Here is a 14,145-nt window from a genome sequence, read left to right as displayed (position 1 = left end):
GCTGCGTTCTTTGGGGTCCGTCGCTGGGGCAGAACAGAAGCAGAAGACCTTATGTTAGCCGTTATGAAGGACAGATCTAACGTGACTTGTGAAATATGACTGGTCAAAAGTTTGCGGTGCGCTGGATTTGATCTCCAAAAAAGCTTGTGGTTTGGACCATGGGAGAAGGTGAATCTTGCCCCTATCTTCAACTTCTGAAAGCAGCCGTGCCTTTTTCTCTTGGACCCAATCCCATTAATAATGATTGAGAAAAGAGAATATTTGTAGCTCAGGGTTGAAATGAAGGGTCCTTGGTGCTCTCTGAACTTGCTTGTTTTCTTGCCAATGTTTCTAGTCTAGCACTGATGATGTTACCTAGTTAGGTAATAAACTTCTGCAAGGAAACAAGCAAGCTCAGAGAGCACCAAGGAATCCCTCATAATGATTGGCGATTGTCCCTCAAGCTGGAAGGACATCATAGAACAAAAACAGATGATTTTACAATTCAGAGGTTTTGATGAACCTTGGGTCTATGACCTTGCCAAACTTACACCTCTCCAAAAATTTAAGGACGTAGAATTTCAAGGAGAAGTCAATAAGCTATAAAGGAGAATATTTGTAGCTCAGGGTTGAAATGACTAGCACTGATGAGGTTATTTAGTTGGGTAATGAAACATCTGGAAAAAAAAAAGAATCCAAGCTCAGAGGACACCAAGGATCCTATAGTCTTCTTCTGTTTCCTCCTCCTCCTCCTCCTCCTCCTCCTCCTCTTCCTCCTCCTCCTCCTCCTCCTCCTCCTCCTCCTCCTCCTCTTCTTCACAAACCCCACTCCCTTCTAGCACTGATGATGTTACCTAATTGGGTAATGAAACGTCCAAAGAAAACATCCAAGCTCAGAGAGTACCAAGGACCCCATAGTAAATAATCTATCATAGAGAAATAGGACTTTGGTTAACAAAGAGCTATTTTTGAAAACGGCCAATGATCATTCTTCAGACACCTGCCAACTTAAGGAAAAGTTTCTTTGGAGTGAGACATAATAGTCTGCCTTTGGTATTATTACGAGGAAGATATTCTAAAATTCCATTTGAGAGATGTGTTTGCCCATTAAAACTGGAGATGCTGAAACAGCCAACACGTAGTACTTTACTACAGCTTGTACCGAGATGTTTGTAATTCCTATCACCTGCCCCTCTTACATCAATACCTAGAGCAATCGGACAATAGTTGTAGGTGCAGATGGTAAATCAATTAGATTATGGCCCAAAATTGAGCAGCAGCTGTAAACATGAGGCATTAATTGATAAAAAGTCCTTCCACAGCTGTATTGTACCTTTTATATCAACTATCACAATTATTTTATATTACTCTGCTTTTAATTGTTTTTACACTGCTTTCGGTTATACCTGCAAAAGATTGGGGAGTCACAAGCTTAGGAAATGATGTGGCTGCTTTCAGAATCTGTAGACCAGAAGTGGGGAAGGATGGCCCCCTTTATGACTTGTGGACTTCAACTCCCAGAATCCCTGAGTCAGGAATTCTGGGAGTTGAAGTCCATAAGTCATAAAGGGGCCATTGTTCCACACCCCTGCTGTAATACAGATACGACGTTTGGACTCCTACACGCACAAATCACAATTCTGGTATCAAAATCCAAGTGATTCTCAACCCCATTGCCGCTCTTCTTAAACAGGTCTAGACACTAACTTTTCATACCATTCTCCAATGCGGTCTTCTGATTAGCGTGACATTGTATACCCAAGTATCATCTAAATTTGTCTAGCCACCATCTTCTTTTTCTACACCAGCAAAATAATTACCGTATTTTTCAGAGTATAAGACGCACCTTTTTCCCCCCTAAAAGGGAGTGAAAATTTGGGCGCGTCTTATACACTAAATGTAGCCCCGCCCACCCACGGCCCCCCACCATTTGGCCTCTGCCTCCCAGCAATTTATCTCCTTGCAGCAAGCAGCAAGAAGGAACAGCCCATTTCAGCTTCCGCACAACCTGATTAGCACAAGTTGATTGTCCGTTGGATCGGCCTCCCGACTCTCAGCTGTTTCAGGCTACAGGGATTGCCACTGTTTATTGCTGCACGGGCCTCTGCTGCTTGCTGCAAAGAGGTAAATTGCTGGGAGCAGATTTTTTTTTTCTTGTGCTAATCAAGCTATGCTGAAAACGAAAATGAAAGTAAAGCAGGCTGTTTGCTGCAATGAGGCAAAATTGCTAAGAGGCAGGGGGAGATTTCTTTTTCTTCTTTTCCTCACCAAAAAAGGGTAGGTGCGTCTTATAATCCGGAGCGTCTTATACTCTGAAAAATACAGTAGGCATTTTAAATTAAGCAGGCGCTAATTTCTTCTTAGCCAGTGTGATGTCTTGCTCTTTCATTTTGTGAATTACATCCTTAAGAGCAGTGGTGAAATCCAATTTTATATACTAGCCATTCCTAAAGGCAGTTTCATAGAAACAGCTTCTAACCATCCTCTGGCTGTACCAACTTAACCCTTTGGTTTACGCCAATAATATACTGGCTGCCATATCTATGGCTCAATCTTAGATAGAAAAGATTGGGTAGATGCATAAGTCATGAGATAAAGACGGCCAAAGTTGCATTTCTTTATCTGTAACATGGACTTACTTTGGTAGACTTCAGCTTTTTCTCATACTGAAGCCTTTCCCTGTCCATTTCTCCTACTTTTAACCGCAAATCATTAACTTCCTGCATCAAATCCTGTTTCGGAAGAAAAGAAGTGAACAAAAAGATTTGAAAGTCAAGAAAACGAGGAGAAAAATGCACTAAAGACACCTGAGCCGCCGCCTTCTGTCTTCACAGTTTTAAGATGACTGCATTGCAGGCTGACTCTGCCCACTGCCAGGAGTTCAATCCTGACCGGCTCAAGGTTGACTCAGCCTGCCTGCCTTCCATCCATCCATCCATCCATCCATCCATCCATCCATCCATCCATCCATGATGGTGCAGTGATTAGAAGGCAGCATTGAAGGCAAACTCTGCCCACTGCCAGGAGTTCGATCCTCACCGGCTCAAGGTTGACTCTTTCTTTCTTTCTTTCTTTCTTTCTTTCTTTCTTTCTTTCTTTCTTTCTTTCTTTCTTTCTTTCTTCCTTCCTTCCTTCCTTCCTTCCTTCCTTCCTTCCTTCCATCCATCCATGGTGGTGCAGTGATTAGAATGCAGCATTGCAGGCTGACTCTGCTCACTGCCAGGAGTTCGATCCAGACCGGCTCAAGGTTGACTCAGCCTGCCTGCCTGCCTGCCTTCCTTCCTTCCTTCCTTCCTTCCTTCCTTCCTTCCTTCCTTCCTTCCTTCCTCCCTCCCTCCCCCACTTCCTCCCTCAAACCCTCCCTTCCTTCTTTCCTTCCTTCCTTCCATCCATCCATCCATGGTGGTGCAGTGATTAGAATGCAGCATTGCAGGCTGACTCTGCTCACTGCCAGGAGTTCGATCCAGACCGGCTCAAGGTTGACTCAGCCTTCCTTCCTTCCTTCCTTCCTTCCTTCCTTCCTTCCTTCCTTCCTTCCTTCCTTCCTTCCTCCCTCCCTCCCTCCCTCCCTCCCTCCCCCACTTCCTCCCTCAAACCCTCCCTTCCTTCTTTCCTTCCTTCCATCCATCCATGGTGGTGCAGTGATTAGAATGCACCATTGCAGGCCAACTCTGCCCATTGCCAGGAGTTCGATCGTGACTGGCTCAAGGCCTTCCATCCTTCCGAGGTGGGTAAAATGAGGACCCAGATTGTTGGGGGCAATATGCTGACTCTGTAAACCGCTTAGAATGTAAAGCAGTATGAAGTGGAATATAAGTCTAAGTGCTATTGCTTTTTAGAAAATGGTGGAAGTCAATGAAATGGAAATTTATTTTTATTTTATTTTATATTGGATTTCTATACCGCCCTTCTCCCTGAGGACTCAGGACGGTGTACAGCCAGATTAAAAAAACATACAGAACAAATATTAAAAACAATTAAAAGATATATAAATTTGGCCCAATTAAAACTCATTTACCAATTAAAAACGTTTAAAACATTTAAAAACAGTTAAAAATTTCATCTTAAGCCAGCCCGGCTTGTTTAAATAAATGGGTTTTAAGGGCGCAACGGAAGGCACTGAGGTCTTGGATTCTCCTTATCTCTGGGGGGAGCTGATTCCAGAGGGTAGGTGCCCCCACAGAGAAGGCTCTCCCCCTGGGGGTCACCAGCCTACATTGTCTGGCTGATGGCACCCCGAGGAGGCCCTCTCTGTGGGAGCGCACGGGTCGATGGGAGGTCGTTGGTAGCAGCAGGCGGTCTCGAAGATAACTAGGCCCTATGCCATGGAGCGCTTTAAAGGTGATAACCAACACCTTGAAGCGCACCCGTAAGACAACTGGAAGCCAGTGCAGCTCGCGCAGGAGCGGTGTTACATGGGAGCGCCATGCTGCTCCCGTCACTACCCGCGCTGCTGCGTTCTGGACCAGCTGGAGCCTCCGGGTGCTCCTCAAGGGGAGCCCCATGTAGAGAGCGTTGCAATAGTCAAGGCGAGAGGTGACGAGGGCGTGAGTGACTGTGCAAATATCAACGCAAGCCAACTCTCTGGGACCCAGTCAATGAAGGAAGAGCATTTTCACTCCTGAAAGCCAAAGACCACTTTCCAGAGTATTAAAGCAGCTACATCTTCTAAGACAGTCATAGCAGCTGCCTCAAAGGACATTCCTTTGGTCCAGGGGTTAGACGGCTAACTCACTGTTCACAGCCAGGAGTTCGATGCTCAAGGTTGACTCAGCATTCCGTCCTTCCAAGGTCAATAAAACAAGGACCCAGATTGTTGGGGACAAGATGCTGATATTTGTAAACCACTTAGAAAGTGTTGTAAAACACTATGGAGCACTATATCAGTCTAAGTGTTACTGCTATTGCTATCTTGACTTCAAGATGGACGTTGATCGAGAAACGCCATGCTTAGCAAAATAGTGAAGAAATTGACCATGGCATTTCCCCCAAAGTATTTTTTTTTCAAATTTGTTTGACTTACATCTGCATCTCCGAACCTGTCTTCATAATCCATCCTGTCCTTTTCCACTGCAGTCAGCTTCAGCTTCAGGTTGGAGACCTCAGCCATGAGATCCAACTTCTGAGTTTCAAGAGATGTTCTGCTTAGGAGCTCCTGATTTTTTAAAAAAATGAGAAGAGAATGAACGAATTAATGCTTTAAAAGAGGAGAGAGAAAGGTGGGGTGTCTTTAAAAGTTGTATCAAATGTAGAAGAGGAGGAGGAGGAGGAGGAGGAGGAGGAGGAGGAGGAGGAGGAGGAGGAGGAGGAGGAGGAGGAGGAAATATTACATCATCTGAAGAAGTTTCTAAAAGCAATCTTTAATCAGATGAAAACACTGTGTGATTAGAGGTTTTTGCCAAATGGTCCAGAATTTCTATGTTTCTATTTTTAAAAGTTTAAATGGTTAAATGGCTTGGAAATATCCATTTCATCAGAATCACTATTTAGCCAAAGGAATTTGTTTCCTTAATTCTTTGCAACAATTAAAATCACCCTACCAAATCACTGTCTTTAAAAATGTTCTTCCGTTTTTGGAACAATATTAAGTATGCCACAAGGCTAAAACAGGTCCAGAATTGAAATAGCATTACTAAATAAACATTTTCCATTCGTTTTTAATCTTGTAGACACTCAAACATCCTATTTTGAATAGGCATTACAAATGGATCAATACTTTTTACTAAGACATAGAAAGGAAAGAGAAAATGTCTAAAAACCCTTTAGATTCACAGACGGAGAATGAGTGGTACCTGCTGTAGCATTTCTTCTGTCGAATTCAGCTTCTCTCTGTTTTCCTCCAGGCACAACTCCAGATCCCTGATCTTCTCTCCCTGAGCATCCACTTGGTCAGTGAGGACGCTCACCTGTAAGAAAGGAAGGAAGGAAGGAAGGAAGGAAGGAAGGAAGGAAGGAAGGAAGGAAGGAAGGAAGGAAGGAAGGAAGGAAAGAAGGAAGGGTCAGAGAAAGAAAGAAAAAGAAAGAAAGGGTCAGAGAAAGAAAGAGTCAGAGAAAGAAAGAAAAAGAAAGAAAGAAAGAGAAAGAAAGAAAAAGAGAAAGAGAAAGAAAGAAAGAAAAAAGAGAAAGAAAGAAAGAAAGAAAGAAAGAAAGAAAGAAAGAAAGAAAGAAAGAAAGAAAGGGTCAGAGAAAGAAAGAAAAAGAAAAAAAGAAAGAAAGAAAAAAGAAAGAGAAAGAAAGAAAGAAAGAAAGAAAGAAAGAAAGAAAGAAAGAAAGAAAGAAAGATGAAAACAAATGGTGCCACTCCCTATCTCTATGCCAACCAGAGAATGTGCTATCTTCACACTCACTTGCAGGACAAGGGATTCCTTATCGCTTTCCAGCCGGGTCAGCCGTTCCTGGTAGACATCTCCGTTAGCAGATAAATGTCCATTAATCTGGAAAATGAGAGAAAAAAAACCCAACTGAGTTGCCTGTCACATTGCTTTCTCGATCCGTTCAAAAGACCACGACGTGCCACGTAAAAAGGCATCACAAAGGTTGTAAGATGAGAATCCAGAATCTCTTCCCACCCACCCACACTTCCCACCACTCTTCCCACCCCGTGCCCTATGTATTTCTTTTCTGTTCATTCTTTTATGTCTCATCCAACTTCAATATGACCCCAAAGATAATTAAGGGACTGGAGGCTAAAACATATGAAGAACGGTTGCTAGAACTGGGTATGTCTGGTTTAATGAAAAGAAGGACTGGGGGAGACATGATAGGAGTCTTCCAATATCTCAGGGGCTGCCCCAAAGAAGAGGGAGTCAAGCTATTCTCCAAAGCACCTGAGGGTAGGACAAGAAGCAATGGGTGGAAACTCATCAAGGAGAGAAGCAACCTGGAATTAAGGAGAAATTTTCTGACAGTTAGAACAATTAACCAGTGGAACAATTTGCCACTAGAAGTTGTGAATTCTCCAACACCGGAAGTTTTTTAAGAAGAGACTGGACAGCCATCTGTCTGAAATGTTATAGGATTGATCCTGACAGGTTCAAGGTTGACTCAGCCTTCCATCCTTCCGAGGTCGGTAAAATGAGGACCTAGATTGTTGGGGGCCATAGGCTGACTCTGTAAAACCACTTAGAGAGGGCTGTAACGCACCATGAAGCAGTATGTAAGTGCTGCTACTCCTTCCTTCCTTCCTTCCTTCCTTCCTTCCTTCCTTCCTTCCTTCCTTCCTTCCTTCCTTCGTCTTCCTTCCTTCCTCTCTTATTCCCTTTCTCAATCTCCTTCTTGGTGGCGCAGTATTGCAAGGTAACTCTGCCCCCAGCCAGAGTTCGATCCTCACCGGATCAAGGTTGACTCTGTCACTGCGTTTTTGTATTTACCAGATGAGCTCTTATTTTTGAACTTTCAGACTTGCCGTAGCTTGCCAAGTTCTTATCTCTAAGCTAACTGCGCATGTCCACATTCTTTCACTTTCTTCTTTTTCTTTGTTCTCCCGGCCAAGAGAGGTGGCCGGGAAAGCTTTGCCAAGATGTAATTAATTAGCTAGTGAGATGTTTTATTTTCTTTATAACAAATAAATGAGTTTTTCTTAGAAAATATATCTTCGGGTTTATTTTCTTAAAGTATGCTTCAAGGGAAAAGCCTCAATCCACTTCTCTAAATCAAGGTGCAATTACCCAAAAGCAGAATGGGATTAATTGCCACCCTGACAGACTCAGCCTTCCGTCCTTCCGAGTTGGGTCAAATGAGGACCCAGATTGTTGGGGGCAAGAGGCTGACTCTGTAAAACCACTTAGAGCAGTGTTTTTCAATCTTGGAAGCTTGAAATGGGGTGGACATCAACTCCCTGAATCCCCCAGCCAGCAAGCGCTTGAAGATGGGTTGGAGTTGAAGTCCACCCATCTTCAAGCTTCAAGGTTGAGAAACACTGAGTTAGGGAGAGTTGTAAAGCATTATGAAGTAGTATATAAGTCTAAGTGCTATTGCCATAAGTCTCTCACTGAAAGACAGGCCGACAAAAGAGGGCTGTTATATAAGGATATAATTTTAGCCTTACTATTTAGACACATCTATGGAGGAGCATGCCTCAACAATTTTCCACGGGAAAATATTTCCGTGATCATGGAAAACACCAGAGAAGATTTCACTGAAGACTTACAGTCAGGAATTCAGATTGCATGCAGTCCTCATCTTCCAGTAGATGGCAACTCTGGACCCACTGCAAGTTGAGCTTTTTATGAAGAACTTGCAGGCCAACATACAGCTTCTCACCTAACTACCCTACACCATTTGTCTGAAATGGTACAGGGTCTCCTGCTTGAGGAGGGGGTTGGACTAGAAGACCTCCAAGGTCCCTTCCAACTATTCTATTCTATTCTATTCTATTCTATTCTATTCTATTCTATTCTATTCTATTCTATTCTATTCTATTCTATTCTTTCTTCCTTTCCTTCATTCCTTTTTTCTTTTTCTTCTTTCTTTCTTTCCTTCTTTCTTTCTTTCTTCCCTTCCTTCCTTCCCTTCTTCCTTCCTTCCTTCCTTATGTTTATTTATTTATTGGTTTATTATGCTGCCCATCCCATTCTGCAACACAACTCACTTCTCACAAATACAGTAACAGAGAAATGCAAAAACCCTGTAAAAAAAATTCAAGTCAAATTGTGTGGCAACACCACAGGATTTTGACAAGCATGTCACATCGCATCGCACTCATGTTGGAAGCACCAAGGCACTTCCAGGTTGAAAGGATCAGACGGTAACCTCACCGTTGCCTAGGAAAGGCCCACTTTGGGGCTCCTTTCATGTCCCTGGCAGGTGCTGAAGCAAAGGACGGGAGCTCATCCCACCCAGAGCTCGGGTCTCGAACACGGGCTCGCTAACCTCCTGTCCTGGGTTCCAGCCACTTGAGCTACCATGCATGCTTTCTTTCTTTCTTTCTTTCTTTCTTTCTTTCTTTCTTTCTTTCTTTCTTTCTTTCTTTCTTTCTTTCTTCCTTCCTTCCTTCCTTCCTTCCTTTCATCCATCCATCCATCCATCCATCCATCCATCCATCCATCCATCCATCCATCCATGGTGGTGCAGTGATTAGAATGCAGCATTGCAGGCTGACTCTGCCCACTGCCAGGAGTTCAATCCTGACCGACTCAAGGTTGACTCAGCCTGCCTGCCTGCCTGCCTGCCTGCCTCCCTCCCTCCCTCCCTCCCTCCCTCCCTCCCTCTCTCCTTTCTTTCTTTCTTTCTTTCTTTCTTTTCTTTCTTTCTTTCTTTCTTTCTTTCTTTCTCTTTCTCTCTTTTCTTTCCTTCCTTCCTCCTTCCTTCCTTTCCTTCCTTCTTTCTTTCTTCTTCCTTTCTTTGTTTCTCTTCCTTCTTTCTTTCTTCATTTCTCTTCCTTCTTTCTTTCTCCTTCCCTTCTTCCTTCCTTTCTTTTTTTTCTTCCTTTCTTCTTTTCCTTCCTTCTTTCCTTTTTCTTTCTTTCCTTTCCCTCTTTTTCTCTTTCTTTCCCTTCTTTCCTTCCTTCTTTTCTTCCTTTCTTCCTTTCTCTCTGTCTCTGTCTCTGTCTCTCGCTCTCCCTCCCCCCACCCTCTTTCTTTCTTTTCCTCCCTTCCTACCTACCTTCAACAAGTATGTATGTTTTAAATCCTGGGGTCTTTTAAGGCTAGGCCCACTGTATTTTTTTTTCCCCACCATAATTTATAATGACCTATTCGCTTGTTCTCACCATTTGGTTTTGCAGCCATTCCATCAAAATCTCGGCTGTCGAATCGGGGACCTGGCACCTCAGTCCTTCTTTCTCGTCTATTTCCATCATCTCCAACAAACCCCGGAGATCTTCCACCAGGTGCAGAACACGCAAACTTCCCATGAACGGAGAAGTTGGGGACTGGCAATCAAACAAGCCATTGGAGTATTCCAGAGCTTTGGACCCTGAAGGACGAGGGTGGGGAGAAGACCATTAAACCTGCAGGTTGAGCATCAATTATCCAGGTAGTTCTTGACTTATGGCCTCAATTGAGCCCCAAATTGATGTGTCTTAAGTGGGAAATTTCTTCAGCGGGTTTTGCTCCGTTTTTACGACTTGTCTTGCTGCCTTTGTTAAGTGAACCCCTGCAGTTGTTAAATCAATAACCCCGTCGTTAAGTGGCTTTCCCCCTTGACTTGGCTGGTCAGAAGGTCGCAAAAAGCTGCAACATAAATAGGAGTAGATTGCCAAGCATCTAAATTTGGATCACTTGACCATGGGGATCACATGACCATGGGGATCACATGACCACGGGGATGCTGCAAGTAAGTGTGAAAACCAGTCATTATTCCATTGTAAACAGTCACTAAACAAACTGTCGTAAGTCAAGGACTACCGGTACTTGACCAATCCCTAGGCCTGGAGAGACCATCAAATTTAGCAACGTTCAGACTTGTGGACTTCAACTCCCAGGATATCCCAAGTCAGCATGGAGTGGCTGGCTGAGGAATTCTGGGAATTGAAGTCCCCATGTCTTAAAGTTGTCAGATTTGGAGAACTCCCTGACCTCAACTACAAGAGTTCACCTCCAGGGATGAAATGTATTTTCTTTAAGCGTGCTACATCTTGCTGTCAAATATATCCCCAAATATTTAACTTTATTTGTGCCCTGCATCTTTGATGTATCCGCCAATTCTTCTTTTTGTTTTGCCAACATATTTTTAGTCAAAATCTTCGTTTTGCCTTTATTGATTTTCAAACGAGCTACTTTCCCAAACTCTCCTATTTTATCTACCAGTGTAATTATTGATATTAGTGGATCTTCGAGAACGAATACCAGGTCATCTGCAAACACTTGCAATTTAGATTCTTCTTTTCGAATTTTCATTCCTTTTATTTTATTTATTATTTTATTTATTTATTTTTTAAATTTTTATACTGCCCCCTCTCCCGAAGGACTCGAGGCGGTGAACAGCCAAAATTAAAAAAAACATACAATATAAACATTAAAATACTATAAAAACAAAATTAAATTTATATTGGCTTCCCCCAATTTAAAACCCCTTACCCATAAAATTCAGCAATTCAAAGATTTTTAACCCAGCCCCGGCTTGCTGAAATAAATATATCTTTTTCTTCTCTAATATTTCTATTTAGCACTTCTAACGTTAAGTGGGGACAGTGGACAACCTTGTATGGTACCTTTTTTTAATCTCAATAGAATCTGTCAATTCTCCATTTATCATTATTTTTGCCGTTTGTTTATAATATATAGCTTGATTGGGTAAATTTTTTACCAAAGCCCATCTGTTCCATTTGAAGCAACATAAATCGCCAATTCACATTGTCAAAGGCTTTCTGTGCATCTAAGAATATCAGAGCCAGGGATGAAATGTAGAGCTAAGGAAGAGCGTGATGGATAATCTACCTGCAATAATGCCGTCCATTTGTTCCAAAGCTGCGGCCAGCATCTCACTTGCATCTCCCATCATGGTCATCCTTCTGTAGGGTAGCCACCGCTAATATCTGGAATCAGGAGGCAACAAGGAGTTATGTAGGATTTGCCCATTTCAGAAGCCAATCTGAAACCATCTGCAAATTCAGTTCAGCATTCGCTGAACATTGGGTCAAGAACTTCTGTCTTGGGTTTAGAGACCGTTTTCACATAAGGTGTATTATCCAGTTTTGCTCTAACTCGGCACCAGAAGGCAAGACAAGAAACAACGGATGGAAACTAATCGAGGAGAGAAGCATTTAAGGAGAAGGAATTTAGGAGAAACTTTCTAAGAGTGAGGACAATTAACCACTGGAACAGTTTGCCTCCAGAAGGTGTGGTTGCTCTAGAACTGGACTAGAGTAGAAGATCTCCAATGTCCCTTCCAGCTCTATTTAGGTAGGTAGGTAAGTAGGTAGGTAGGTAGGTGGATGGATGGATGGATGGATGGATGGATGGATAGAGATAGATAGATAGATAGATAGATAGATAGATAGATAGATAGATAGATAGATATTCCAATTAAGTGTAGTAAATACATCCCTTCCATCTCCTTCCATCATCCTAGGGAAGGCCAACTCCTTATGATTTCTTAAAACATGAATTTGCCCAGAAATTAATCTGCTATTTTATGTTACATTTCGTTCACATGGGTGTTCATGGACACGTAAGCACATCAGTGTAAATGTCAGAGAATAACAACAGTGCCACCGATCTGAAGAGCTGCCCAAGGCAAGCTTTCTCGATTCAACTCTCCCTTTATAAATCCAAATAAGATTTGCAAATGCTGGCAAACGAAGGCGAAAGTACCAGGGATCGGCTACTGATCGGATGTAGGCATTCCAGCGTTACTAAACTTTGCCTGTTGCAGGGGGGGAAATCTTTCCCAGCAGAGGTGGGAGCAGAATAAAATAGAATAGAATAGAATAGAATAGAATAGAATAGAATAGAATAGAATAGAATAGAATAGAATAGAATAGAATAGAATAGAATAGAATAGAATTCTTTATTGGCCAAGTGTGATTGGACACATAAGGAATTTGTCTTTGGTGCATACGCTCTCAGTGTACATAAACAGAATAAAATACATTCATCAAGAATAAAAAGATACAACACTTAGTGATAGTCATAGGTTACTAAATAAGCAATCAAATCGTACTAGGAAACAAGTAAAAACAATATAAATTGTAAAGATACAAGCAACATGCTTATAGTCATAAGTGGGAAGAGACGGATACTAGTAAGGAAGAGAAGAATAATAGTAATACAGGCGTAGTAAATTATTTGACCATGTTGAGGGAATTATTTGTTTAGCAGAGTGATGGCATCTGGGAAAAAGCTGTCCTTGTGTCTAGTTGTTTTGGTATGTAGTGCTCTATAGAGTCATTTTGAGGGTAGAAGTTGAAACAGTTGATGTCCAGGATGCGAGGGGTCTGTAGATATTTTCACATTTATTTGTTATATTAACTTATTTAGCTACCCAGCTCATAGTTGCAACTCTGGCAGCACACATAGGGTTAAAACCAACCCCACCCCCCCAAAAAAAGAAAGAAAAATAACATTTTAGTGATGAAAACCCCTCTTAAATCAAAAGGCAAACAAACTCACAGAGATAAGGCTGACCTAGCTATTTTGATTACTGTTTAATACACTTACTCTGCCACTCCTCTCAAGTACATGGCTCTGGATGGTGAACCAAATCAAAATAAATGCAATAGCCAACATTGTAAATAGCAGGCCACTGGCATCATCCAAGAAGGAACAAGCCAACTTCCAACCCCCCCATGCGCAAGCCAACATCGTCAAGGTGTTACAAAAATGCTTGCAGGGATATCGTGAGTTCCAGGCATCAAGAATGGACATCGTTCATTCATAATAATATCATAACATTTTAATAACGTGAGTGAGGAAAGCTTTATAGAATAATATATAATTTGTTGGTAACCTACTTACGATGGGGGATGGGCAAGAAGGGAGGGGGAGGGGGGGAGGGGAGGAAGGAAGGCAGGCAGACAGAAAGGAAGGAAGGAAGGAAGGAAGGAAGGAAGGAAGGAAGGAAGGGGAAGGAAAAAGAAGGGAAGGGAAAGGAGAGGAGAGGAGGAGGAGAGGGAAGAAAAGAAAGGATAAATGGGAGGGGGAGAGGAGTGGAGAGGAGGGGAGTGGAGAGACAAGGGGGAGGGGAGGAGAAGAGATGGGAGAGGAGAGGAAAGGAGAGGAGGAGTAGAAGAGATGGGAGGGGGAAGGGGAAGAGGAAAGGAAAGGAGGGGAGGGGTGGAAAGGAAAGGAGGAAGAGGGAAGGGAATTGATGGGGAAGGGAAGGGAAGGGAAGGGAAGGGAAGGGAAGAGGAAGGGAAAGGGAAAGGGAAGGGAAGGAAAGGAAGAAAGGAAAAGGAAAGGAAAGGAAAGGAAAGGAAGGAAAGGAAAGGAAAGGAAAGGAAAGGAAAGAGAAAGGAAAGGAAAGGAGGAAGTGGGAAGGGAATTGATGGGGAAGGGAGGAAGGGAAGGGGAAAGGGAAGGAAAGGAAAGGAAAGGAAAGGAAAGGAAAGGAAAGGAAAGGAAAGGAAAGGAAAGGAAAGGAAAGGAAAGGAAAGAAAGGAAAGGAAAGGGAATTGATGGGGGAAGGGAAGGGAAGGGAAGGGAAGGGAAGGGAAGGGAAGGGAAGGGAAGGGAAAGGAAGGGAAGGAAGGAAAGGAAGAAACTGTGCAAATTGTTTGCAAACTTT

At 42.7% G+C, this 14,145-nt stretch overlaps 1 protein-coding gene across 7 annotated transcripts in view; it reads right to left on the bottom strand.

The window, feature by feature from the left end:
* Positions 1-14,145, bottom strand: part of PPFIBP1 (PPFIA binding protein 1) — a 96,769-nt gene that overhangs the window by 41,165 nt on the left and 41,459 nt on the right. For 6 of the 7 annotated variants that reach the window (XM_070947864.1, XM_070947865.1, XM_070947867.1 and 3 more), the window contains exons 3-8: positions 11,358-11,455; positions 9,689-9,894; positions 6,327-6,413; positions 5,772-5,885; positions 5,003-5,134; positions 2,619-2,711 (exon numbers count right to left, since the gene is read on the bottom strand). In XM_070947864.1, coding sequence (XP_070803965.1) covers positions 2,619-2,711; positions 5,003-5,134; positions 5,772-5,885; positions 6,327-6,413; positions 9,689-9,894; positions 11,358-11,427 — 702 coding nt within the window. In that variant the 5' untranslated portion in view covers positions 11,428-11,455. The remainder of the gene's footprint in view (positions 1-2,618; positions 2,712-5,002; positions 5,135-5,771; positions 5,886-6,326; positions 6,414-9,688; positions 9,895-11,357; positions 11,456-14,145) is intronic. The other variant, XM_070947869.1, reaches the window with a different exon arrangement.

The sequence above is a fragment of the Pituophis catenifer genome, unplaced genomic scaffold (assembly GCF_029215685.1).
Source record: "Pituophis catenifer annectens isolate HBS135680 unplaced genomic scaffold, rPitCat1.0.hap2 SCAF_7, whole genome shotgun sequence".
NCBI classification, from domain to species: domain Eukaryota; kingdom Metazoa; phylum Chordata; class Lepidosauria; order Squamata; family Colubridae; genus Pituophis; species Pituophis catenifer.
This window is presented reverse-complemented; position numbering and strand designations above follow the sequence as displayed.